A 25,939-nucleotide genomic window follows, 5' to 3' on the forward strand; every position below is an offset into this window, starting at 1 on the left:
TGGTCACAGTTTTTCTTGTTTTCACCACTTCTTATTTCAGCACAAAGCTTCTACAGAGTGGCTGCATGAACCAGAAGAGTAGGACATACCTGTACTGTAGCTTTACATTCCATAGTTATGATATAGTTGAGTATTATATTGCATCCTGCCATTATTACATACTTTTCATCTTAAATGCAATAAAATTTCAGAAGAATGATATGCGGTCTAAAGGTAATTACTCCATATGATGTTTCTGCACAGACCTTTGCTAAAAGCAGGTGACCCTAGTAATTTATAAATGGTTAACTGCTGCATAATGAGTAATGTACTTGGTTCCTATGGGAAAGAAGAAAGTGTTTGCCTCTGTCTCAGCATAATCTGAATTATACATCTCAACGTTTCATTTAGATGAATTGACATTCTATTAAGAATTCCCCTCTTGTCTTACAACAGTGAAGCTGTTAATTGTAAAAGCAATAAGGTTGTAATAAAAATCAGAAATGGAATAAGACTATTCTGGACCCAGAACCATCAATAACTTCAGGCCTCCTATGCATGCTGTCTGAGATGGAGTCACACACTGCAAAACACTGTCCTTGTGCCCATCCTTTCCACCTTCTCTCTTCAGGTTATAATGTGATATGACTTGAGGTTTTGAGATGGGCAACTATGGACCAGATATACCTCCCCTACCTCAGGTCCTGAACTAGCAATAAGTGCCACAAGCCACAATCAGCTATGTGTCATGCCACTAGCTGTTAGCTGATTCACTACTGAATAAGATAGATATCCCTCTGACTATTGGTTTCACTTCCTAAAGAACCTTAATCTTCTCCTCGTAAAAAGAGCCCAGTGATTTTAACTTAGATCATGACAGATTATTATTTTCTTTGCAAAATGACTATTGCTATTACCTTTTGTCTCTTCCAGTAATCAGACTTAACCCCATCACCACAAAACAGAATCCCAATACATCTTGGAAACTGTCTTTTACTCCATCATAGCTATCTAAAAATTTCTTAACAGTGTAATAGAAACATGAAAATGCATATGGAGGTGCTTCCATATATCATGACTCAGTGTAGATGCCAGATGATATTACTCTGTTTGTCTTTGTTTGATACACTTCTTTCTGAAGAATTAAAACTGCCCAGCTTGTCTGGTCTGACTGTTGATCTATGCAGTATTATCTCTCTGTGTGTATAATAGCACTTTACTAGGAGTGACTGCTGTAGTTAAGGTTGAAAATCAGTTTCTTATAAACCTAGTTTTCCACATACTCATAACTTTCTGAAAAAAGATCACCTGTCAGCTGAGATGATTTTTTACACACACGTATATAAGCACCCTACCCAAGCACACGCATGACCAGGAGCATCTATAATTTGGATGTATTTCTGAATAAGTAAATGGCTCTTTAAAGCGAGCTCAGGCATTTTCTGAAGACAACCCCAGTGAGGAAATACACCTTTATAAACCAGAGGCCCTATCCTACAAACCTACTTCACATAATTCTCTTTTGCACAAATAGTCCAAGAAGTAGCAGTCTTTGAAGAGTGAAATTGTAATTTGAGGATTTATAAAGATTCATAAAATGTACTGTACTATCCAAGAAATAGTGTATGTTTTTTATTAAACCTTTCTTTGATCCTTAGGAGTATTGCATATATTATATTCTGGAATGTGGAACCTATTCCTGCGGTTTGTTCTCTCAGAGTGCTAACTAGTCCTAGTACGTGAAATTCACCCACAAAGTAAATATGCTGTAAGAGCATGTCTGGGGCACTAATTTTTTGGAAGTGTAACTGATTATAGATTATTTATTATGTATTATTAACTATGCAAAATATAGGTTGTTGGCTGGGTCATAGGATTATTTTAGGCAGAACTGCAGTGATGGCCAAAGTTAGAGATGCTGTACATATTGTTTTCACTTATGGTCTTCATAAGCCCTTGAAAAGGCTTTGTGATAATGCACTTTTTTGTAAATTTTATTCAACTAAAAACATTCCAAATCCTTGGAGAGTTATCAGGATTATTTTTTGAGTTGGAAAATCCAACTGTGAAGGTGAAAGCATTACTGTGTTGGCCAACCCCATATATTAGTAGGGTGACCAGATGAAACGGACAAAATATCGGGATACATGGGGGAAGCAAAAAAAAACCCAAAAACCAAAAGCGGCCAGAGCCGAGTTGCCAAAGCAAAAAACAATATCAGGACAAATGGCATCCCGACCATGCATCGGTTGGGACATGGGACAAAGAACTAAAATTTGGGACAGTTCCAATTTTATCAGGATGTCTGGTTACCCTATACATTAGTGTTAATGGAATAGCCCTGCTATAAGTTTTCTATAACCTAGGAAGTTGCTTCCCTAGTAAGACAGAAGAATTCACTATTAAGTTCTTGCTAATTTTGGAAACACAGTTGTGTGCCATGTAGGAGAACAGACAGGTAAGAGAATTTCCATGAGCTATTAAACCTGTATGTATTTTTCCCCTAGTCCATCGGAAATGCCAAAACCACAAGGAATGACAACAGTAGCCGTTTTGGGAAGTACATTGAAATTGGTTTTGATAAGCGGTACCGAATCATTGGTGCTAACATGAGAACTTACCTCTTAGAAAAATCAAGAGTGGTATTTCAGGTAATACAATCCTCTTATTGTGTGTGTTTATGTGATTATATCAAAAATCCTACTGCCAGCTAGCGTGAGGCATCTCTCATTTCTAGGGGGCCTCCAGTGTCTTGCAGCTGTAATATAACACCAAGAGAGGAGCGAGAGAGAGCTTTTAGGCATATTAATCAATTATGCTTGTAAATCTATATACATCGCAATAAGAATATACTGTATATCTAAGGGTTAAACATCTTCAACATAATAGTGGACATCAGAGTACGTGTACTACAATATTTTACAGTTGTGTCTCAAAACACAACAAAAACTGCACATGCATGGGGAAAATCTCTGTTGATATTCATAAAGCTGCCACCTTATCCTCTTTTAAATCCCTCCCTTAAAACTGACTTCTGTCATGATACCTACAAATCACTACCATCTGGCATTGATTATGACAATCTGTGACTTCTGTTTTTCTGCTGAAGTTGTTTGCTTTATTACCTCATCCTCCCAACTCATCCCTGTTCCCTTTGCCAGTTTTTGTCCACCTGTTTTGTCCTGTCTGTCATGCAGACTGTGAGATCCTGGGGATAGAACTGTTATCTTTGTTACATTTCTGTCTAATCCAATGGGCCTTGATCATTGATTGGGATTCTTAAATTCTACTGTAATAGAAATAATAAATAACAGTTTACAATAGTGCCACTGCATTGTTTGGGCTATTATTGAAGAACACTGTAGCATTTTGTAAATATGTTTGGTTCAGCCCAAGAGAAGTCTTTCTTTTGAAGCTCTAAAGCTAAGAGTATCTTAGTTTATAATGGTGGTATTGGCACAAAAAGTTTGGGCATCATGAGTGCAAATAACTTTCTCTCAGCGTTCCTTTCACTAGAATACTGAAAACTCTGAGGCAAGGTTATTTAGTTATCTTACGCAATTGTAAAGTTGTTAAGTATGACCACTTTACACACCCACAAAATGGGATGTCTGTGTTTTAATAGTAGTCACAAACCTAAAAAGTGAAATCCTGCAGCTTTAATTTTTCTGCATAAATATTGCTGTTGGAAGTGGATTACACAAGAAACAAATGATAGAGGTTGATTTACTTTTTTCATTTTCGTTGTGGCTTTCTCTGAGTTCCTAATTGCTATAGAATATATTAAATCTAGAAGTTCTGTCCTTCTGACAGATATTTCTATCAGTTGTTAAATTCTGAAATGTAATTGCTTCTTTTTTTCTTAAAGGCAGAAGAGGAGAGAAATTATCACATTTTCTACCAGCTCTGTGCCTCTGCAGCATTACCTGAGTTTAAAACACTGCGATTAGGTATGAAATTCACATCCAATGTACTGTGCAATCAGAATGTACAAAGTATTATCTCTAAGCTGTCCAAGTGATGGGTCTAAAAGAAGAATCACTGTCTTTTACATTCTTATTAATCCTGAGCTGCTTACAGCTAACAAAAAGAAGTAAATAGACATTTTATTTCTAAAAAAGCAAACTTGCAGATTTATATAGTCCGTGTAAGCTAATATACACTAATGACAAGCATCAGTACAGTACATAGATATGAACCAGCGTGTGGAATATTTTCTCAGGGGCAGTGATGCACCTCCTATCTCTTGACTCATTTAAAACTGACCTAGTCAAGACACAGAACCGTAACTGTAATAGTCCTTCCTGGCCCAGGGTTGGGCTAGGTAATCTAATAGGTCTCTTCCTGTAGCTCCATCTCCCCAGAGAATTTTTGAAGTTTTCAGTGTCAACACAAGTGTCTGGAAAGCTTGTACAACACTTTGTGTCCACGCTTATGTACTTCTAGTGTTTCGTAAGTGTTAACTAATAACCAGTGTGATTGGTCCAGCTCTGAGCAAGTCTTGGGAATGCCTTCACTACACCGGTTCAATTCAAACCATTTCAGTGCTGCTGCAGATGAAAGCACAGGCACTGTAACTGCTATGGGATAGCCAGTCCCACTGCTTCATCCTACAATGTATTTTCCCCTTCAGTGTACTCAGATTTCCACCCACCACCACTCAGCCTACAGCAGATAAGATGGCTGCTGAGATGGAGAAGTGGATGATTTCTGCTCAGCTGATTTCCTGGTATCCCTCACAAATAATAAGCAGAATGTACAAAATCAAGCAGCAGAAGCTTTGTTTGTTTTTTTAAAATTAGTTTTATAGCATTAGAAACATATATTTTATAATCATTAATGTTTTAAAGCTATTTTATTTTCTCACCTTTTCCCCTCTCCCTTGTGGGGCACTGAACAGCCCCAGAAGGGACAACTGCCGTAAATGTTGCAGGAGGGAACTGATCTGTTCTGGCTAAAGAAGTGATCCAGAGGACCCCTTTCCCAGCCCTTACTAGATGACAAGGGCAAAAACAGGAGAAGATGGAAACTGTTATTGTCTTTAATATTTTCAAATACACTAAAATCTTTAACAAAACTACACCCACAGCATCCTTGAGCACAATCGGTTCAAGAAGTTGCAGCGCTCACTGGAGTGGATGCCAGGTGCTATGTCCACAGTCAGTTGGAGGGCTTAGCATAGTGTGAACGCATCAGTCCCCAGACGGAACCAACGACAAACATACTCTGGACTACACCATTGCGCCTAGAAACCAAGGCAATGGAAAAACTACATGCACAATCAATTTTAAAATACATGTGCACCAAGTTGCAGGGGAGGAGGTTTAGGTTGGATATTAGGAAAAACTTTTTCACTAGGAGGGTGGTGAAGCACTGGAATGCGTTACCTAGGGAGGTGGTAGAATCTCCTTCCTTAGAGGTTTTTAAGGTCAGGCTTGACAAAGCCCTGGCTGGGATGATTTAACTGGGAATTGGTCCTGCTTCGAGCAGGGGGTTGGACTAGATGACCTTCTGGGGTCCCTTCCAACCCTGATATTCTATGATTCTATAACATTAGAACCCTACTGTCAACTGTGCACCTATTCTTGGGTGGCTGGCTGAGACTTGCAGGATAATTGTTTCCATGCACGTGTATGTCATGGTCTGAAGACATGCTGTGTAGGAGACATGCTGTTTATGGACTGTTGCGACAATTGATGGGACAGTGAAAGAGTTTATAACACCTTCAACTTTTTTTGACCTTGAGATCAATACAACAGGCTCTGTAGCACTCACTTCCAGAGACTGTGCTGATTAGTATGGACACAGCGAACCTACTGCAGGAGCAAATGGCTTTAGAAACATTTAGATGCAGCATTAAACCTGAAAGAGAGCAGTTCACTAATGCAGATGGCCCAGAGGAGTCAATGATTCAAATATACTGAAATATATTTCAAACCATGGGTTCTGCCATTCAGGTTAAGAAGCTGAAGAGAGCTTTACCTGTTACACAGTTTAACACAGAGATGTTTGCAGTTGTGTGGTTTCTACTTTAGTGTGTGTAAAAATTGTTGTTCTTTCTTGTAGGGAATGCAAATTACTTTCACTATACGAAGCAAGGGGGTAGTCCAGTGATTGACGGCATTGATGATGCTAAGGAAATGGTACACACCAGACAGGCCTGCACTTTGCTAGGTAATTCTGCTATTATGCTGGAGAAGCATGGGCCTAGTTCAGACTTTGGAATCAAAGCTGTTTTTATATAGTCTATATTTTAGTTCATTCTTTCTGTATTGTATTTAAAATAGAGAGAGAGACTTCGATAACCTTTGGGATTTAGATACTTTTAAAGTACAATATCATCAAATTTTTAGTGCAGGGAAGAAGAAACATTATTAAAGCAATAATAAATGCTAGATTTCCATGGCGCAGTGTATAAGATTTTGAGGGTTTTGTAAAACTTTGTCTAAGCAGCAACACAGGCAGTTCATTAAAATATTTAGTAGTTTGCTAAAGTGAATCTTTCTTGCATCGGATTATAATGTCATGTGATAAAATATAGTAATAGGAGGGCCAAGTGTCATTTTCTAATAGCATTTTCTCTGCAGAACTCTTCACACAACTGAAAGATGAGAAGTGGTGGCAATTTCCCACAAAATCCCAGCAGACTTTATCATTCCTGTTTACAAATATTGGACCCTTCTTTTCATCATCTGGGACTCTTTTTGGTTTTTCCTTCACTCAGGGCATTTTATTCATCCTCTTTCAGGGATTAATGATTCCTACCAGATGGGAATCTTTCGAATCCTCGCTGGGCTCCTTCACCTAGGCAACGTGGGGTTTACCTCTCGGGATGCTGACAGCTGCACGATCCCTGTAAGTTGTGAATGAGTTTAAAGGATATAGTGACGCTCTACTGTGACGCTTCTGTGTTTTTTGGTTGGGTGTCTCTTTGGTTTGTAGAGGCCCCCATGCAAACTAGGGCCAGTACAAAAATAGAAGCAACTTCTTTTTTAGTTCTAGATTGGAATGACATGGAATGACTGCTCTTCCCTTTCTAGATCCCTGTCAGAGGCTCTCCATATTATTTCTGAGGCTCTCTTGACTCCCTGATGAATTCACAAATGGTCTTTTCTAGGAAACTCTTCCAGACATGCTAGCTTAGAAGTCCTGAGAGGGTGGGTGAGTGTCTGTACTCCCACTACAAATGGTCCCGTGATGTGTCAAGGATTTTTGCTGGAATTCTAACTCTAGTTTGATGAGAAATACCAAACTGATCCAAATATCCACAAAGCGAACATTTCACAGAATACGCCATCTTACTGGGCTGTCCAGAGCGGACCATACTATACAGACGGGGGAGAAGGTTCAGCAAATTAATGGCTCCAGGGTTTTCCTGGTCATTGCTGCAGGAACCTTTCATCTCTTACCATTCTAGAAGCAAGCAGCGAAGTGTCTATATGGTGTACGCTGAGTGTAGCTCCTTTCTCTGGTCATTGAAGATAGTCCCATTTATCTCTCTCCCACAAAGGCTTCCTGCAGGTGACAAACATGTCTCCTGACAGTGGGAAACAAAAAAGGGGCTGATTTGTCTTGCTCTTGTGTGTTTTTTCCTTGGGATCACAAATGATAGAAGCTTTTTTTCTTATCAGGCCCTGAATTTTTATTAACGAGCCAGGCAGCGTTTATTTTCCTTCTCCTGCTCTCCAAGCTGCCGCAATTCCAGTTTCTCCCTTCCTCGTTTGTGCTTGCTGTCAGTGCTCAAGTGCCCATGCTAGTAGTCTGGGATGTATGACAGCATGTTCTGTGTCAGGGCATAGCTGATGAGTCTACTTGCTTTGACACCACATTCTGAATCGAACTGAGTCTAACTGAATCTGAATCTAGTTTCACAGCAGCCATCAACAGGGTTGACCCCATGGTGTGTCTTTAAATGGGCTCTTCTTGGAAACAGTGCATCAAGTAGTGCTTCTAGGTAGGAAACTTAGGAGGGGCACAGGCTACCCCTTCTATGGTCAGTGGCATGACATTTCTGCTAATGTCATTAGAGATCTCTGCCTAGAATTTGGCCCATTATGTCAAAGCAGAACATGAATATTTACCCTTTTGTTAATGTCAGGACTCGTGCAGTATTTCTTAGATTTTTGACCCTATTTTAAGTCTCTGAAGAATGAGCAGCAGCACCAGTGACGAAATCAAGCTGCTGAAAGCCTGTCCAAGTAACAAAATCATCTTTGCATTGGCAGAACTGAAACTTACTATGATGACCGTTGCTGTATTGCAACTAAATTGTACTTTGAACCTTTAAACCTTGAAAAAAGCAGCAAGGGAGCATGTTTATTATTGAGGTACTGAATGACTTTGTTGTGTAAGAGACTCTATTGTCACTATGATATATGGAGCTTTAAGAACTGTAGTTACTCTGATTACGCCTCCTTTCAGCCTTGACATGTTTTAAGTCGCCGATTTCAGGAAGATGTGCCAGTTGGAAGCAAGTGCAGTTGCAGTTTTGGATGTAGATGAATTAAGGACGTAATTAGTCTGGGTGTAGCTTGTAAACAAGGATCTTCCCGTTGTTATAGCTTGGTTATTCTGTTATTATTTTGTCGTCTTCTTGTTCCAATACATTTAGAGTCATTATCGGCAAACTGAAAGACATCCTTAGTTAACTGGAATTTGATGCTGTAAAAGTGTAGTGTGCCACAAACACTTCAAAAAGAAGGAAGGGGCAGGGGCTGAAGGTCGGAAAGTAAAACTGAGAGATCATTACGGTATTGGCCTTAAGTGACCAGTTGTCTGTAGGAGAAGAAATCCCTTTGGTCCTGTTTCTTGTCAGCTGACTATTGAGCTACACTGGTGTGATCAGTGAACCTGAAAGTGGTGAGGCTAGGGAAATTTTTTATTAATGGGAAAGATCTGTACTATTATTTGATATATAAGGTGATGGTTTACTTGGTAATGATTAGGTGTGGGGTTCCCAAGCCCATAAGCAGCACTTGACTGAGATACTGCAATATAGAAGTATGGGTGATCAATTCAGTGTTTTATTCTTATGGCAGAAAATCTGACTATCTCAGGTATACAATTCAATGTGAGAGTTAAATGACATCTTTTAACATGCTTGACTGTTTTATATTTCTCCCCAGAATTCAGTGGGGAAAAACCTTTTTTGATGTTTATATCTGAGACCAGGTTTCTAAAGCCCTTCCTTTTTTGCCTCCGCTAATACTTGACTTTTGACTTTGATAGAATTTCATTGATCTCTCACTAGCACGGTTATATATGAGTGTATGAGAATGTTGCCCAGATTACTGCTCCTATATTTTATACTTCTTCCTCCTAAACACACCCACCCCTCCTCTTTTTTATTTCATCCAGTTTATGCAATTGAAGCATGCCCTCTCAGGTACTATATACAAATACTGTCAAATAGGGGTAAATACATATGCGCTGTATAGATTCTCTGGTTTCTATGTCAAATCAGAGTTTATGATTGTTTTAGCTCAGTAGATAATGACTCCAAAAATTAGTCACCACGTGAAAACTTTTGTAGCTCATTTCTTGTTCAGGTTGTGAATACTCTGCATGGGGATCAACCCACAAACATGCACTTAGAGGAAATTATGTTGCTATTTCTGTGATTACGCTAATTTACTAAAGTATCTGAGTGCGAGACACAAGTCAGTAAATAGATACAGAGAAAGGAAGAGGCGTGAAAACATAATTGTTGCAGCTGAATTTTAGATTACTTCATAACAGAAAAATCCACTGACATTAAATGTGCGATATTGGTAATATTGTTTTAAAGACCTAAGGAGATTATTTTTATTTTAGCCCAAACATGAACCCCTCACCATCTTCTGTGACCTCATGGGTGTGGAGTACCAAGAGATGTCCCACTGGCTTTGCCATCGGAAGCTTGCTACTGCCTCTGAGACCTACATCAAACCAATTTCCAAACTGCAGGCCATCAATGCCAGGGATGCTCTTGCCAAACATATCTACGCTAAACTCTTTAACTGGATTGTTGATCATGTGAACAAAGCTCTGCATTCTACTGTAAAGCAGCATTCTTTCATTGGCGTATTGGACATTTACGGGTGAGTCTTCTGTGCATAAGTATCGTACTGCAAGAGGGTAGCCTATGAGCTGATGTCAATTTCTTTAGCACATGTATTGGTTCGTGGTGAAAACCATGAAAAAAAAATGGTGACTAGTTACTCTGATTAAAAAGGTAGTAGTGAGTTATTAGGTGGTGGTTTTGACACACCACCTAGGACCTGTGTCCTGGCTTTCAGATTAGGCATTCATAGTTGAATCTTGGACGTTAGCAAGTTTGCCATTGGTAGCTCATTGACATATCACAATGGGGAAAAATTACAATATATAGATATGCTTGTGCTTAGACTTTCATATTGATCCAAATATTAGTTTAGTCCAAATATTTGGGTTAAAGTTTGTTTTTAAAACCAACAGTATGTAGAATATGCCATATTCCATTCTGCTTCATATAGCTTCCACTTTTCTGCTGATGGTTTAATAAATGGCATCTGGTTCTTCCCCTTTGCATGCATCTGAGTTTGCACTGTTGCTCATCTCCTTTCTGGGCTCTCTTTTAGTCTTTTTTTTTCTTGTTTTTTTGCAGCAGCTGCTGTAGCACTTTTCCCTCTGTTCTGGAGAGTTGAATGTACATTCTCTTCCGAGGCTGCTCTGTAGGTTGGGCACTACGGAAGCAAGGATGGTTAACATGCTCCCCAGGAACCATGAGCATCACCACATTGACACTCCTTTAGCAAGGAGAAAGTGTCTCAGAATTGCTCCTGGCACTGGGGTGTCATTGCCCCATCTGTCCTGTGACTTTGTTGTGTCATGTTTATACTCAGTATAACCTACTGAATGCCACTGATTGTTCTTTGTAAATATGATTAGAGAGATGATTTAAAATTACAGAATCATTTATTACATCTTTACATTGTGGTAGTAACTTTGAATGTCTTGGTTTTGCAGGTTTGAGACATTTGAGATAAACAGCTTTGAACAGTTTTGTATAAACTATGCCAATGAAAAACTGCAGCAACAGTTCAATATGGTAAGTAGGAAATTATTGGCACCTCTTCCCTCCACTTCCCTTCTCCAAAATGTGTTCTACTAATTAGATCCTCAGTGTCTGAGATGAATTCCTTCAAAATAACAACCAGCTGTCTTAGATGTGGGGCTTAGAGTGGAATGGGAGGAGAATCAAGAGCAGTGGTTCCCAACCTTTTCTCTGCCATGGCACACCTTGATATCTTTAATTATTTTGAGGCCCACCAACATATTGTCTCCAAATGAACTCGCCCTCTTATTGCCTCGGTTTAGGCTGTTTACAACCCTTTATTATTCACCATCTGTATAATGCAGTTTGTGATGTTAGAGTCTAACATCATTAACTGTATTGTACAGACTGTGACAAGTATTTTCAGTTGACTCGCATATTTTACACGAACAAGGCCCCAGTTCTGCTCCATCGCCACCCAGACCCTACCAGTTCTGCCTCCCCAGCTCCCCAGCCCCAAGCTCACACCAATTCTGCCTCACCAGTTCTGCGCCCTCCCAGCTCCTCCATCCCACCAGTTCAGTATCCCCAGCTTCCCCACCTCACACCCAGCTCCCACCCTCTCCCAGTTCAATCCCCCTGCCTCACTTCTGCTTCTCCTGGGGTTCGTCCCTCTCCCAACCCTGGGGGGTTGCAGTGGGGTTCCCAGTCATGTTCCAGGCTGGAGGGGGAAGCTCCAGGGCTCTTCCCCCCCACCCCAGCTGGCAGATGCAGGGGAGGGAGGGACATAGGAGCCAACGTATTGCTCACTGGAAGGGAGGGGAAGAAGAGGGAGATTGAGCTCTGATTGGTTGCTCTGCCCCTGGAGGAGGTGGGGTAATGAGACAGCCAATCAGAAGGTGGCTTCCTCCTTCTTTTCCCCCTCCCCCACTCTGCAGAATTCAGATTTGCTATCTTAATCTCGCCTTGGGGAATGGAATGTGATGCATGCATAATATTTGAAAGGGGCCTCATCCCAGAGAGCAAAAGTACAGAAATGGGATCCAGCTCCAACACTAATTAAAATACAAGGGAAGGGTTTTTTTTGTTCTCACATGTAGTTTTTCAAAAAATTCCGCAGCACACCTGTTCAGGCCTGATGGCACACCGGTTGGGAAACACTGACTAAATAGCAGCTACTCTGGGCGTATTTTAAATTCTTATCATAGTAATAGATTTAAGACAACATAAGCTTTGCTCTGCAATTAAGTTGCTGAGACTGCTTGTTAATAAGAATACTATGCAGATGAGTTTGGAGCCAGTCATATCTGTATATCTTCCAATGCAAACCTCTTCAGTGGTTGCACCGAGCAGGCATTCACTTCTGGAACTCTGCCACTTTAATTTTCTTGGTTTATGGTGTACATTGGCATGATTTTTAAGAGTACTGCCACTTCTGAACATTGAGTCAGCAGGGTGAGAGGAGCCTCTTTATTCTTCCTTCTTCAGAGAGCACTCCATTTTAACAGATAACAACCCTGTATCCTTAGCCAGAGTTATAGTTTGTAATTATGTATTTTATCTGTATAAAGATAAACAGAGTGATTTATGCCAGGTCCTAAATGTCAGCAGCATTGCTAGATTCCATTAGAGTCAAAATGCAAATGTACCTCAACAGTGCTTGTGTTCTGGGAAGCTGGATCCTAAGCCATGAGTACATGTCCCAGCCACACAAATTACTGAGCACTCGCAAGTGAACTATCTATCAGAAATGAAGTTGAATATTCCCACTTCAAAGTGTCCACAATATTATCATAGTGTTGCTGATGCTGTTGCTACAGAGGGTCACAGCTTCCCAAGGTTTTCCTCTATGCCCTGCTTTTAAGATATTTCAAAGGTTTCTCATCCTTATAGCAAAGATTCTGTCACTGAGGGGGATCCCAAGGAGTCAGTCTTGTGACACAGACTACTTTCACCCTTATTCTATTTCCTTCCTTACATGGCAGCAGCAAACCCTGCACTCACATTATGGCTGAGAGGATGGATGGTCTTTTCTGTGGCTGCTGCTGTGCCCCATAATGAGCTCCAAGAGGTTACCAAACCAGTGTTTGTTCCCTGCACCCAGAGGGCCAGAGTTTCTCCTGCATCCAGTTTAGATTGGATGCAGCACAAATTGGGGACCCATCACAAACTGGGGGTTGTTCAGAACTGGCTGGGTGATTATGGTCCTCATAGTCAGCTGGGGATACTACAGTACATCACAGTTTGGCTACTCACTCCCTTTCCTAGTATGTCCTCTGCCCTGGGGGCTGTAGGGAATCATAGAATATCAGGGTTGGAAGGGACCTCAGGAGGTCATCTAGTCCAACCCCCTGCTCAAAGCAGGACCAATCCCCAATTTTTGCCCCAGATCCCTAAACAGCTCCCTCAAGGATTGAACTCACAATCCTGGGTTTAGCAGGCCAATGCTCAAATCACTGAGCTATCCCTCGCCCCCTCCCCCCTCCACCCCCCACCCCGAAGGTGTGGAAAGTGGAATCGGCAACTGCTGTGCAGTTGTGTAAGAAAACAGAACTTTATGGAATCAGGAAATCTCATGAAATTAAAAGAAAAGTTAAAATGTGGCACTACCAAAAGTTTACAAATAGGTTACCTGGGTATATCAGTACCTTAGCAAATACAGAACTTAACTGTATATCTATAGGTGAGAACATGGCTCAAATTCACCCTGACTACTTCTTCAATAAAATAGGTTTTGCATTTAGCAATCGGCCACAATTTTGTGCTGTTGTGCACCTGCAGTTTGTCATCCTTTTATGGTACTGTGAATCAGGAAAGATCAACACTGAGCCATCAACAGAATCATATTCGCAAACTTGGCTAGTTCTACCATAACCATCTGCATACTTTGCCTTCTTACATTTTCAGATTTGAAAAATTCATTTATACATTCCTTGAAAGGATTCAGTTCTACCCTCAGGTACTCACATGCATCTCCCATTGGGTAAGTGGGAAATGCATTAGTGTATTTTGGGGCAAAACTGGGTCCAGAAAGGTGAGTAAAATTCAAGTTAAAAGGCATTGTAGAATCAGAAACAAGCCCCAATGTGACTGGAACTTGACACTCAGGTGGTAAATTGAGCTGTTGTTAATAGAGAGATTTTTTCACCAGATGATTGCTAATTCTTTTAAAGTAAAATGATTGTTTTTACATATAGGGTTTGAATAACAAGTAAGTGTTTCCTCAATAAAACTAGATCATTAGGGTGACCATATTTCCTTATGCTGAATATGGGACACCTGGTAAAATTACTTGTATTCAACTGCAGTCAATCAGAACTATGCAGTACAAACGTTCAGATTAACATTAAGTCGACTGAGCCCGTGTTAAAAAGAAATACTGTATAGTTGGATTCTTTTATTTACCTTCTTATCTTTAAGGCTTTAGGGCTCACATGGGGAGAGGTGACACACACACACTCCTGTACGCCTCTCTCTCACAGGGGCTGACCAACCGACCCAACCCTCACCCCCCTTGCTCGGTGCTTTCTGCTTTCTCTGCCTGGCTGGGCTCCAGGACAGACCAGTCTCTCCTGGTACCTGACGCCACATCTTCCAGAGGCAACACCTGGAGAGGGGGCATGCAGCATCACATGCCCCCTCTCCCCAGATTTCTGCTAGGGTTCACACCAGAACGTGGCCAGCAGCAGGCTTTTGGCACTATGCAGGAGGGAAAAGATGGTAGCTGCTTCCAGTGGCAAGGGGGGTGGGGTGGGGGGATGACCTGGCCCTTATCTTTGCAGAGCTCATCTCTTTTCCCACCTCCACCCCCTCACTCCCCTGTGGCTGGAAGCCTGCAGGGTTAGGGTGAGAACAGTTTGGAAATTGCTTCCCACCCCCGCCACTCCAGAGCTTAGCTGAGGGGGGCGGAAAGGCTTCCTCGTGCTAGCGCTGTGCGGGGCTTCGTCACACGCAGAGCTTGGCTCCTCCTGGCCAACGCCCTGGGCCACAGGGTCTTGGGCTTTCCTGGGCGCCAGAGGCAGTAGGGGAAGAAAAGAGCCTGTTGGTGAGCTGAGCGCTCCGTCCAGGGGCTGGTTCTCCGCACAGCGTTGGGAGCGGGACGTGCTCAGGGGAGGAGGGCAAAACAGGGAGAGCACAGTGTGAAGGGGAGCACATAAAGGGCTGATAAGTGGGCAGCAGAGGCAACATGTAACCAGCTGGCGCCTGTCCGCACACACCAGCCACCGCAGCAAGCAGCCAGTGCCAGCTGGAAACGGGATGGGGAGGAGGTGGGCCCTGCTGTCCGAAAGCCAGCGCACAGCAAGGGGCTGCGCTGATGGACCAGCATGGAGAGCGGCCAGCCCCATGTACTGCATCTTCCCCACCACCAGCCTTGCACACCCAACCCAATTATTGGCCAGTGAACCCCTCCACTTACCACTGGTGGGCAAGTAGCTGGTGAGCAGGGATCTGGCCAGGAGCAGGACCTGCCCGTACTGAGGTGGGGGAAACAGAAAACGTGGGACAATTTGCCCATTTTTAAGAAAAAGTTGAGACACTTGCAGGAGGACTTAAATACGGGACTGTCCCTTTAAAAATGGGACATCTGGTTACTCTATATAGATCATTCAGTTTCCAGTGAGGAATTATCTTACCATGTAATGTCAGGGTTAAGTGCCTAAAACGTAGCGTAGCTCCCATGATCTGCTTCTAAGGAGTGTCTATATTTAAGGTCATTGTGTAAGGCTTAAGCTAATGAAATAAAAAGGATGAACTACTTTGTCAGGATAGTTTTCTGCTTTCTTACTGGTGTGTGCTGGAGATCTAGAATGCACTGATAGACTTCTACATTGAATTAAGAGGGCAGTCAAAGATAACCTTGAGGGTGTTGTGTGTCTTTATCTAGACTAAAATTACATGTCTCTTAAATAGTGTCACAAATGATTATATTTATTAGAATATATTCAGAATTTGTCTTTTTCTGAGTCGGAGCAATTATATAGAGAGCTGAGCAAATAATGAATTTTTCCATTTGGGAGCCAAACCAAAAAATCCAGGGTGGGGGAGGTTTGATTTAAGCCCAAACACATTTTTTGTCAAATCAACAAACTAAAAAAATTTGTTTATAATCAACTGAAACATTTTTGGGCAATTTCAAAACAAAAAAAATCAGTTTTTTGTTTTGATTTGTCATTTTTGGTGTTTTTTTCTTTTGGCTAAATGTGAAAATGTAATGTAGTTTGTTATGAAAAGTTGAAACAAAACATTTCAAAATGGAGTTTTCAAATTTTTCATTTTTTCCCCAAATGAAAGTATTTGTCAAATTCGACTTGAAGTTGCAAATAGTTTTGGAGCCCCCAAAATGCATTTTTTGGCAAAATTTCTATTCACCAAACAAAAATTTCACCCAGCTCTAATTATATGTATTACAATTTAGTTGAGATAAAAATATAGTTTAAACTGAGTAAAACAAACAAAAAATTTCCATAGGATTTGTTTATTTTAAAAAGAATGACTGTAGATTGACCAAAGTTTGCATGTGTAATATTTACTATTGGGATTTTTGTTCTAAAACTTTCACTTTGCTTTCTGTGAACATTCTGTTAGGGCTGTGTAATTTTTTTATTATATCTTCTATGAAATAATCACTAAAATAAAACTGTTACATTTTTTAAGTTTGAACATAACACCATTTGAGAACAAATGAATCTCAAAATAGTCTCTCAGTAGTAGTAAACATGCAAAAAATTATTCAGGTTTTTTTGTGCAAAATAGGGCAATTTTAATAAAACCGTGAGAATTTGAAAATCTCAAATTTCAAGAATTTCAGCTTTCTTTATGAATATTTTGTGGGACATTAATTTACCTATCAGAACTGCTGTCCCTGTACTTGAGTATCTTATTTGTTTTCAAAGACATCTGGCACAGTGTGGAAGAAGCAAATATATGTGTTTGTATCTCTCTCTCTCTCTCACACACACACACGCTCGCACGTTCACAGATAGCACTATAATAGATTCTTTTTAGGAGTGAGTAAGGAAAAAGCCAGGCTTTGCTCTTAAATAATGTTTTAATTTAGTCTGCATAGGCCAGGAGAACGGGGTTAATTTGCCTTTCTTCCACTTGTTTATTAAATGGTTTGGCTCAGCTTTAACTTTTATGTCATTGAATGGCTAGGTTTAATGTACCATGAAGAAAACAAGTTAACAGAAGGCAGTGTATTTGGCCTGAATTTTCATTCACAGATTTTTTTTTTTCCGCATAGCATGTCTTTAAGCTGGAACAAGAGGAATATATGAAGGAACAAATTCCATGGACCTTGATCGATTTCTATGACAATCAGCCTTGCATTAATCTCATAGAGGCCAAATTGGGCATCTTGGATCTGCTAGATGAGGAATGTAAGGTACGTGTTCAAATGACTTTACTTCTATACTGAAAGATACACTGGTCTCCTGTTTCTGTTATCGTTTTGCAGTGCTTATGGGAATAAAGTCACCTACACTTAACGATTGTTTTGATGCTTTGATTTTAAAGTTATCTGGAGCAGTTAAGAAGAGATTTGGCAACTACTGGAGAACAAAAGACAAGCATAATCCGGCCTTTCCTCTAAATCCACATATATGTAGGTCCCGTCCAGGCTCTGATCATCTCATGTCTTGACTGTTGTGACTCCCCATCATTCTTTTTGTTCTCCACCTGTTGTCTTTTATCATATGCTAAGATTATGAACTGTTTGGAGCAGGGACTCTCTTTTTATTACATGTGTGTACAGTGACTTGGGGCTTCTCCTTGATGAGTCATTACAAACAACTAATAATAATGGATATGCTCTGACCTGGTAAGCCTGTCTTTAATAAGCTGTCTTGTGTATAATACATGACTTTTTGCTTCCAGATATACTGCACTGAAACACTGTTGATAGAATGTATTTATCTCTACCTTCTCTTTTTTCCTTTCCCCCATTCTATTCAGAGTGTCTGTAACTTGGGTAGAGCCTGCTCCCAGAAACATTGCTGAGAGTCGTCCCAGTGGTGCTACCTGCAGTAATAAACAGCACGCTCAGTGATAACTGCTTGTAGCGTCAGACCCATAATTAGTTACTGGCTTTTCATCTTCAATTTAGCAGAGGGCTTAAGTTTGAAGTAGAATGCAAAGTGTTGTCCCCCATTATCACAGAACCATTTTTCTGGTATTATTCACCTCTAAAAGGTCCACAAGATGGTGCAAATGGTGTTTTATATTCTCTTATGTAGATGCCTAAAGGATCAGATGAGTCTTGGGCCCAGAAATTGTATAATACACATTTGAATAAATGTGCACTCTTCGAAAAACCACGTATGTCAAACAAAGCTTTTATCATACAACACTTTGCTGACAAGGTAAGGATTTTTTTTCCTTTGCAATATTTGCACATAACTCTGTGTACAGATCTATATTACTTCTATGTCAAAGTGAGAATTATTTAGGGTGTTCAGTATAAGCCACAATTACCAGCAGTAACTTCTGGCTCTGAATGCAGCACATCCCTGAAAACCACTTTGTACTTATATAGCCAAGGATGTCAGCATGCTTGAAGTCTCAGAACACCCCTCTGCGGTGTAGATATTATTATCCCCATCTTTCAGATGGGAAACTAAAGCAGAAAGGAGATGTGACTTGCACAGGATCACAGAGCAAGTGTATGGCAGAGGTGGGAAGATGAAAAAGCTCTCCCAATTCCTAGTTCCATGCTTTAACTGTAGACCATCCTTCCTCTAAAAGATTACACCTTAATTTGTTTATATACCACAATGTAATATTGCAATGCCAGTTCTCCTATTGTGTATTTCTACTGCATGTTTATGTCAATATCTGCTCAGTTGAACAGTCACCATAACACAACCTCATTTTGCTGTCATTTCAATGTGCTGACAACAAAGAGAGTCCAACACACTCCTCTTCTTGTCACTGGAGCAACATGTGCTTTTTCTTTTTTTTCACCTGGTGAGTGAAAGCAGCTGTGTTTAATGACCTGGAAGACAAAGTAGGTCATTGGCATGTATGTTGCTAGTCTGGTTCTTACCAGATGCTTAAATTTACTGAGTAGCCTAGAAAATTAACTAAAAGAAAAATGTTTTTTTGAAAGAAAAATTGGAGTCTTCATGTGAAGGAGTTAAATTCTGAGTTAAAGTGACGCTATATTGAGGAAGGCTGGATGAGGATTTTGCTCTCATACAACCCAAAAGAATTTTCATTTATAATATTTATAGGAGCTATGTGGCTATATTGGTAGTTCAACATGTGCTAAAGAATAACAGCATCATGTCAGAATCAGCAGGATTTGTGGTCTTTACTTGACCTTACTTTGTTTCCTCGCATGTACTTGAATTTATGCCTAGAAAAGGTGAGCCTCTGCTTTGCCTCTGTTCTCCACCATGTCCTTGATAATAGCAAATAGTTAAGAGAATGCTTATGCTTGATGCATGAGCCATTTCTCTGCTGGAAATCATGAAAGAGCAAAAAGATAAAGCATTAAACTCTTTACATACTGTAAAATACATTGAGCCTGGCTGTTTAAAATATGCTTTGAACTCTGTACTGAATAGTATAGTTTGGGTTGGGGAAGTCCCAGGCTGTGGCAGTCATAAGCACATGTAAGACTGAGGAATTACCAATGTTAAGTCATTTAGTCTTTCATATATGTACAAGTTAACATATACAAACATTTTGGAACAGTGCGGTGGGTGTGGGGGAGAACCATAATATGGGCCTTAGCTGGCAAGGTTTGTAAACTGGGTTATTCTCTGGAAGAATTCATAGAGCTCTTTGCCTCCCTCTAGTGGTATTTTTTTCAGCTGGGAAGATTCATTTTAATATTACGAAGTTAAGGTGAAATTCAAAATAGGGCTTAAATGGTAGATGGGTTTTGTGTGGGCCCTGTCCACAGAGGTGAAGTTCACCTTAATAAATATTGTAGCGACTTGATCAGAGTTTGTTCCATAATGGCTAATGAGCATTGAGAGCATTGTTTTTGTGTAGAGGAATTTCGGGATTTATTTTTGCCACAGCTATGGGAATAGTTTTAATGCCAGTGTGTTACAAAATGGGTATGGCGAAGTTCTCAATGAAGAGAAGAGGACTGTGGGCAGATGCTCCATCCATAGACATGTAGCTTGGAGAGACAAAACCAGTGAAGTTCCTTTTTGAAAGAGGGCATTCATCTCCAACTCTTGATCCCAGTCCTATTAATAGCAAAGTTACTAAAGAGGTCATTCTTTTTCAGTGAACATTTAGACTGCTGCTGATGCAACCCCTGTTTTCCTGGGGTTAGTTTGAGAGAGGCACATAAATAAATATCTCTTACTATCTCTGTATTTTTAAAATACCTATTCTGTGGATTTGGGGCAATTGGTTTTCTTTTCCCCCATTCTTAAGTCAGGTAAGTCATCTCTGTTCAGTTTTAGTTTGAGGCCTGTGGCCTTTTTTTGAGTCCAAGAGAGTCAATCTTCCTGCGATAGAAGAATGAATTAAGAAGTGGGTATCATTATCATTTATAGAGTCTGTCATCTTTTGAATACATACCTTCAATTACTTTTGAAGACAGCTGCCTATTTGAATGCAGATGAAGATCTTTGTGCAGCTGACTGTAGCAGTGTGACCAGTTTTACCTATCTCATGAGATGGGTTATCTGTTTCTCAGCGAGGTCTGGCTTTTATCTAATTTTACAGCTATGTTAACTCAAGCACAAGGGGGTGAAGTGGCTCAGCCCAGATTCTGGCTTTTAGCCTGTATAACCGCTCAATCACACTGTCTCAGCAAAGGCATCTCTGTACATGTGCACTTTGTCTTGTTTAATACAATTGCAGCAGTTATGCATATGTTATGGTTTAAAGTTCCATTTTTTATTAGAAAGTAACCTTTCTTACAAGCAGTGTTTGTCATGCAAGCATGTATTCAGTGACTGATATTTTAAACAACATTAATAGTAAACTTTTTAATTTCACAGGTTACAGCTGGTGAATCCTGCAAAAATGAACTCCTAATGAGTTTTTGTAGAAAAAAATCACATTTTTGTATTTTTAGGTGGAATATCAATGTGAAGGTTTTTTGGAAAAGAACAAAGACACAGTTTATGAAGAACAAATCAAGGTCCTAAAATCAAGTAAGGTTAGTGTTGAGGATTGATTTTTTTTTTCCCCTGACATGGGATATCAAGTTAAGGGTCAGCTTTTTTTATATAAGCGTTAAAAATGAAAGTTGTTCTCCCCCCCATGCCCCCGAGTCTAAATGGCCCTCTCCACTTGGGTATAGTTTCTATTTATTTAGTTGTTTGTACGTATTTAGAAAGCTATGGGACATGATCTCACTCCCATTGAAGGCTGTCTGTATTTAACCATAGATTTTAATGGAATCAGATTGGAAAATTTGTTTTGAAAACCACAAATTAGAAATTGGCTTGGTATGTTTGCTGCTTTGCTGCTTGGAATATTTTTTTACTTTTAGCCTTACATGAATTTTCAATAAATTTTCACTGTAAATTTGCTCGGGCTTTTTGGAAGATATCAAGGGATCCTGATGGATCAGAATAGGCTTGATTGTTCCCTTGTAAACTGCACACCTTTGATTTTTAAATGTTTTGTGAAAACAGAATTTTCTTGTGTGTCCAGACCAATTAAACGTAAACAACTACACCTCTACCCCGGTATAACGCGGTCCTCGGGAGCCAAAAAATCTTACCGCAATATAGGTAAAACCACATTATATTGGGGTAGAGGGATTAGAGTTTACAAAGACATAATGTGTTTTGAAAATTTTACTAGGAAAGATATTTTTATTCCTTTAGGATAAAAATGTTTGTACACTTGCGAACTAAATCATTTTTGTTAGTAGGGGTAGAGGGTCTCAGGTGGGGGCGCAGGAGGGAGGCAGGAGCCGAGCAAAGTGGCGGTGGCAGCAAAACTGCCCAGCCCGGCGGAGTGCGCAGCACCCCCTGGCTGGGGCATGGGAGGGAGGCAGGAGCTGAGTGAAGCGGCGGTAGCGGCAAAAGTGCCCAGCTTGGCAGAGCACGCAGCACCCCCTGGCCGGGGCACGGGAGGCACGGAGCCAGGGCCGGAGCACAGACCTGCCCCCTCTGGCAGCAGGCACCCGGGCTGGGGCATGAACTTCCAGCCATGAGCTGCCCGCCGGGACACCGCAGCCTGGCCGAGCCCCACCACGCTGCCCCTGCACGTCTGAATCGACCCCATTCCCCTTCCCCCCGTGGCCCCATTATCCAACCTCTCGGCCCCGGCCTGGCACCCTTAACACGCCGCTCAGAGCAGCATGTGGGAGCCAGACACGCTGATGCGCCGATCCACCGGAGCGCACAGCCCCCCCCCCCCCCCCCCCCGAGCGCTGCTTTACCGCGTTATATCCGGATTCGCGTTATATCGGACCGCATTATATCGGGGTAGAGGTGTATACAAGAAAGCCAGGTTGCCCCTATGTACCTCTTCCTAAAGCCAAATCAAAATGAGAACCCAGTAAAGCAGGAAAATCTACACTGGCTGATCCTTGACGGTGTTTTTTATTTTTAAACTCCATGGGACTATCCCATTTAAAAAATTTAAAATATTACACCAAGGTATAATGTGTGACATGCTCACTGTTGGAGAAGAGCTACTTTCTCTTAATGGTAGGAATGCTAGCTATTTCTCTTCTGAAATGAAAATGCAAGTACAAAATGTACTTCCTGATGGCAGCTATTGGGAATTTGCTAGCTGTAGAGCTCCAGACAGGTTGAAATAGTACCCATACAATCATTAATGCAGCTGATAGGCATCCCATGGGAAATTCCTATATTGTGTCATTTGTTTACATCCTGAATTGGCATACCAAGTTCAAATATCTAAACTTTTTATGGAATGAGAAGTTACAAACATTTTCTGTTCAGCAATGTTTCATTTCAGGTCAATGTTAACCTCTGGTCATGTGAGCTGCTGTGGTGCCTCCTGGGAATTGTGGTTGTGGATCTGTCATGCCCCTATTCTCCCCTCTTGGCACTGCTGCCCAGCCACAGTGCATCAGCCACAGGAAGAGACTGTCAGGCATCATGGGGATCTAGTCTGGCTGGGGAGCATGGTCCACAGAGAAGAATGGGGGCATGAGGGATCTGGACCTATAACTCTCATAAAGTATGGTGCCAGCTCAGGCAGATGCAGAGATTAATGTCAGCTTGATCCAGTCCCACCTGAAATGAAATGTTTTGATTTTCCCAATGGAAATTCCACCAAAATCAATTTTTTCCTGCAGAAACTTTAGATTTTGGTGGAAACCCCATTCTCCAGTGGAAAAATGTTTCTTTGGAAATTTTTCACGCAGCCTTAATTATTAATAACTCTTCACAGTAGCTTTTGATTTTCTGGTTTAATTCCTGATTTTAATCTACTTTTGTTGTTGTTGCTGTTGTTTTCTGGGTTCGCCATACATATTCAACAGAAGGTAAACCTAAAATCTAGTGCATCACTTATCATTCTAATAATTGCTTACCTCTGCATCATTACAGCTTCTAGAGATTTATGATGATGTGGAGAAAGTTTGGTCTATTCAAAGTGCACGGCACGCATGCTTCCCTAGAAGGGCTATGTAATGCACAACTTGAAATGTTAGCCTGCTCTAGAAATTAGTCCATGGCACTTATTCGAGCATGTTTTATTCCAGTGCATGTAATATATGAGAGTTCTCAGTTTTCATGCTTGCTGCTGGCATGTGTTAGCAGCATGTCTGTGAGATCAACTGTAAAATTCATGTGGAAATGAAAAATGCTTGCTTGTTTCCTACCACATGATTGTCTGCCCTTTGAGCCATGTTTTTTATTTATCTCTTTGAGCACTGCCAGTGCCCTGTGAAACCGAGAGAGGTGCTGAGCCAGGAAAAAACAATGAAGACTCCCTCAGTAGTGCCCTATTCATATGTACAATCTTTAGTTTGAGCCTTCAGTTCCAATGGTAAAGAATTGCCATGTATTGCCCCCGTTTCCACACATGATAGCAGATGATGCCTTAGAAAATGGTGACTTTTAAATTCAGTTGAACATTTTTACACTCAGACCTTCACCTGAGGGGGATAGTGAGCCTCAATATTTGATTTGATTCCTTAGAAACGCTGGCCCATCAGCAATGCAGAGCCAAGGAAGGACACACTCTTTTGTGTTAATGCCAGTAGCAGACTCATCTGGATGAAGCTTATTAAGATTCAAATCACAATTGGCTTCCTTACTTAACTGATATAGACCCACACAGTTTGTATGAAATGGCTTGGATATGTCTTTTAGATATCTAGGTCGTTGATATTAATCTTTTTCTATTAGTTCAAGAATTTCAGATTTCTTCTGGCCCCCATATTGTAACTTTATATCGCCCTGGGCAGCTGCATCCTTTTTAAAACACATGATGCTATAGAAATGGCATGAATGTTGAGCTAGCAGACTGCATCACTCTGGTACAGTTCACTCTGGTACAGTTGCACGGACTGTTTCATTGATCATGGTGCACACTCATCAAATTTGATAAGGCAACTAGTGATCGTTCCTTGTGAGCCATACTTAGCTAATTGCTTTATGTTACTGAAAATGTAACGTTCCTATTTCTTGGGAATAAGAGAACACATGCTAGTTTAAAGATTATTCATTTATAGGTAAAAGGGCTCAGGTTTCCTTATTCTGGCAATGTTTCTGAGGTGCTACACGTTATCTACCTGGAAGCATTATCTGTAGTTACCTGTATAGTTACTATTGTTTCAGGTTGCTATTATAGCAGAGTTACATTTTGTGATCATTGTCATTTACAGTTGCTGTGAGGGAGGGAAGGGGACCAGAGCTGGGTCCCAGAGGTTGCTTGGAAAGACTGTGCAGGTTCTTTCACCATTCTTTATGATTGCCAGATAGAGTGGATCTTCAGCCGGATAAATCCATCCTCTTTCTAGCTGATGGGTGTATTTGAAAGCTGCTAGACCGGAGTTCTCTGTGGAGCCTTTTGGGCCATTCAGTCTCCTTGCTCAGCTAGAGAGGAGCCTGAAACACTACTGGAATGTCAGAGGAGGCTTTCCTGATGTTCTCTTTTAGCATCCAAGCTGTCCTATACAGCAGCAGTTCTACACTGAGAAAGCATCTGTAGCAGTGTGTCACAGGGCAGGCCTGCTGGGCAAGTGTGGCACTGCTGGTGCTGCCTGCCTCAGTTTCCCCTCACCCAGGTTTTGTCTGTCCCTGAGATTCCCATGGTTCAGCACTTTCATCTGGGTTACTCTGAGTCCAATCCCCCTTCAAGGTAACAAGTTCAAACAAAAAGTACTTTCTCCCCACTTGGGCTCCTCTTCAGTCTGTCCCGGGCTCATTCCCCAGTCCCTTCTGGGTTACTTTTCAGTCTCAGTCTCTGTCTCTGGGATGGAGCCCTGACTTCCAGGCTCCTTCCCTGGAGTCCCCTCAGTCTCCTGCAGGCCATCACTCAGAGCCTTCCATGGAACCCTACCCACTGTCTGGGGTTTCACACTCAAACTGAGTTCTCAGCCCTTTCAGTGAAATCACCCAGCTAATCAGGACCAGCTGGGGGAAGCAAGGGGGGTGGGATGGCTAATGTGCCAGAGCCCAAATACCCTTAAAGGGACTGGTAACCTGTGACAGTGTCACAGACTGGCTGAGCTGTGAAACTATTGCTGGCTCTATGCACAAGACTCAAGTCAAGCCAGAATTTGATGCCAAGACATCCACAAATACAAACAATTTTATCATTAAATCAGCACAGGCTTGGACACACCATGTTGTTCATGCATGTGTGTGCTCTTGCTTACTCTGACCCATCTCCCCCCACCAAAAGAAAAGAAAACTGCTTACAGAAAATGAGCTAGGATTCTAACCATCTTAGATACTTATAGAAGATAATACCATTCATTCTTTGTACTTCAGCATCAGTACTCTGCTATTTCCATCGGAGGATCTTAAGCAGCACTAT

The 25,939-nt window shown here is 41.1% G+C and overlaps 1 protein-coding gene across 5 annotated transcripts in view; it reads left to right on the forward strand.

The window, feature by feature from the left end:
• MYO5A (myosin VA) overlaps positions 1-25,939 on the forward strand; it is a 218,803-nt gene that overhangs the window by 134,118 nt on the left and 58,746 nt on the right. For all 5 annotated transcript variants that reach the window (XM_073303845.1, XM_073303846.1, XM_073303848.1 and 2 more), the window contains 9 exons: positions 2,487-2,630; positions 3,848-3,929; positions 6,046-6,153; positions 6,728-6,834; positions 9,793-10,058; positions 10,966-11,047; positions 17,238-17,378; positions 18,229-18,354; positions 21,039-21,122. In XM_073303845.1, the coding sequence (XP_073159946.1) occupies positions 2,487-2,630; positions 3,848-3,929; positions 6,046-6,153; positions 6,728-6,834; positions 9,793-10,058; positions 10,966-11,047; positions 17,238-17,378; positions 18,229-18,354; positions 21,039-21,122 (1,140 nt within the window). The remainder of the gene's footprint in view (positions 1-2,486; positions 2,631-3,847; positions 3,930-6,045; positions 6,154-6,727; positions 6,835-9,792; positions 10,059-10,965; positions 11,048-17,237; positions 17,379-18,228; positions 18,355-21,038; positions 21,123-25,939) is intronic.

The sequence above is a fragment of the Lepidochelys kempii genome, chromosome 10 (genome assembly GCF_965140265.1).
Source record: "Lepidochelys kempii isolate rLepKem1 chromosome 10, rLepKem1.hap2, whole genome shotgun sequence".
NCBI lineage: Eukaryota > Metazoa > Chordata > Testudines > Cheloniidae > Lepidochelys > Lepidochelys kempii.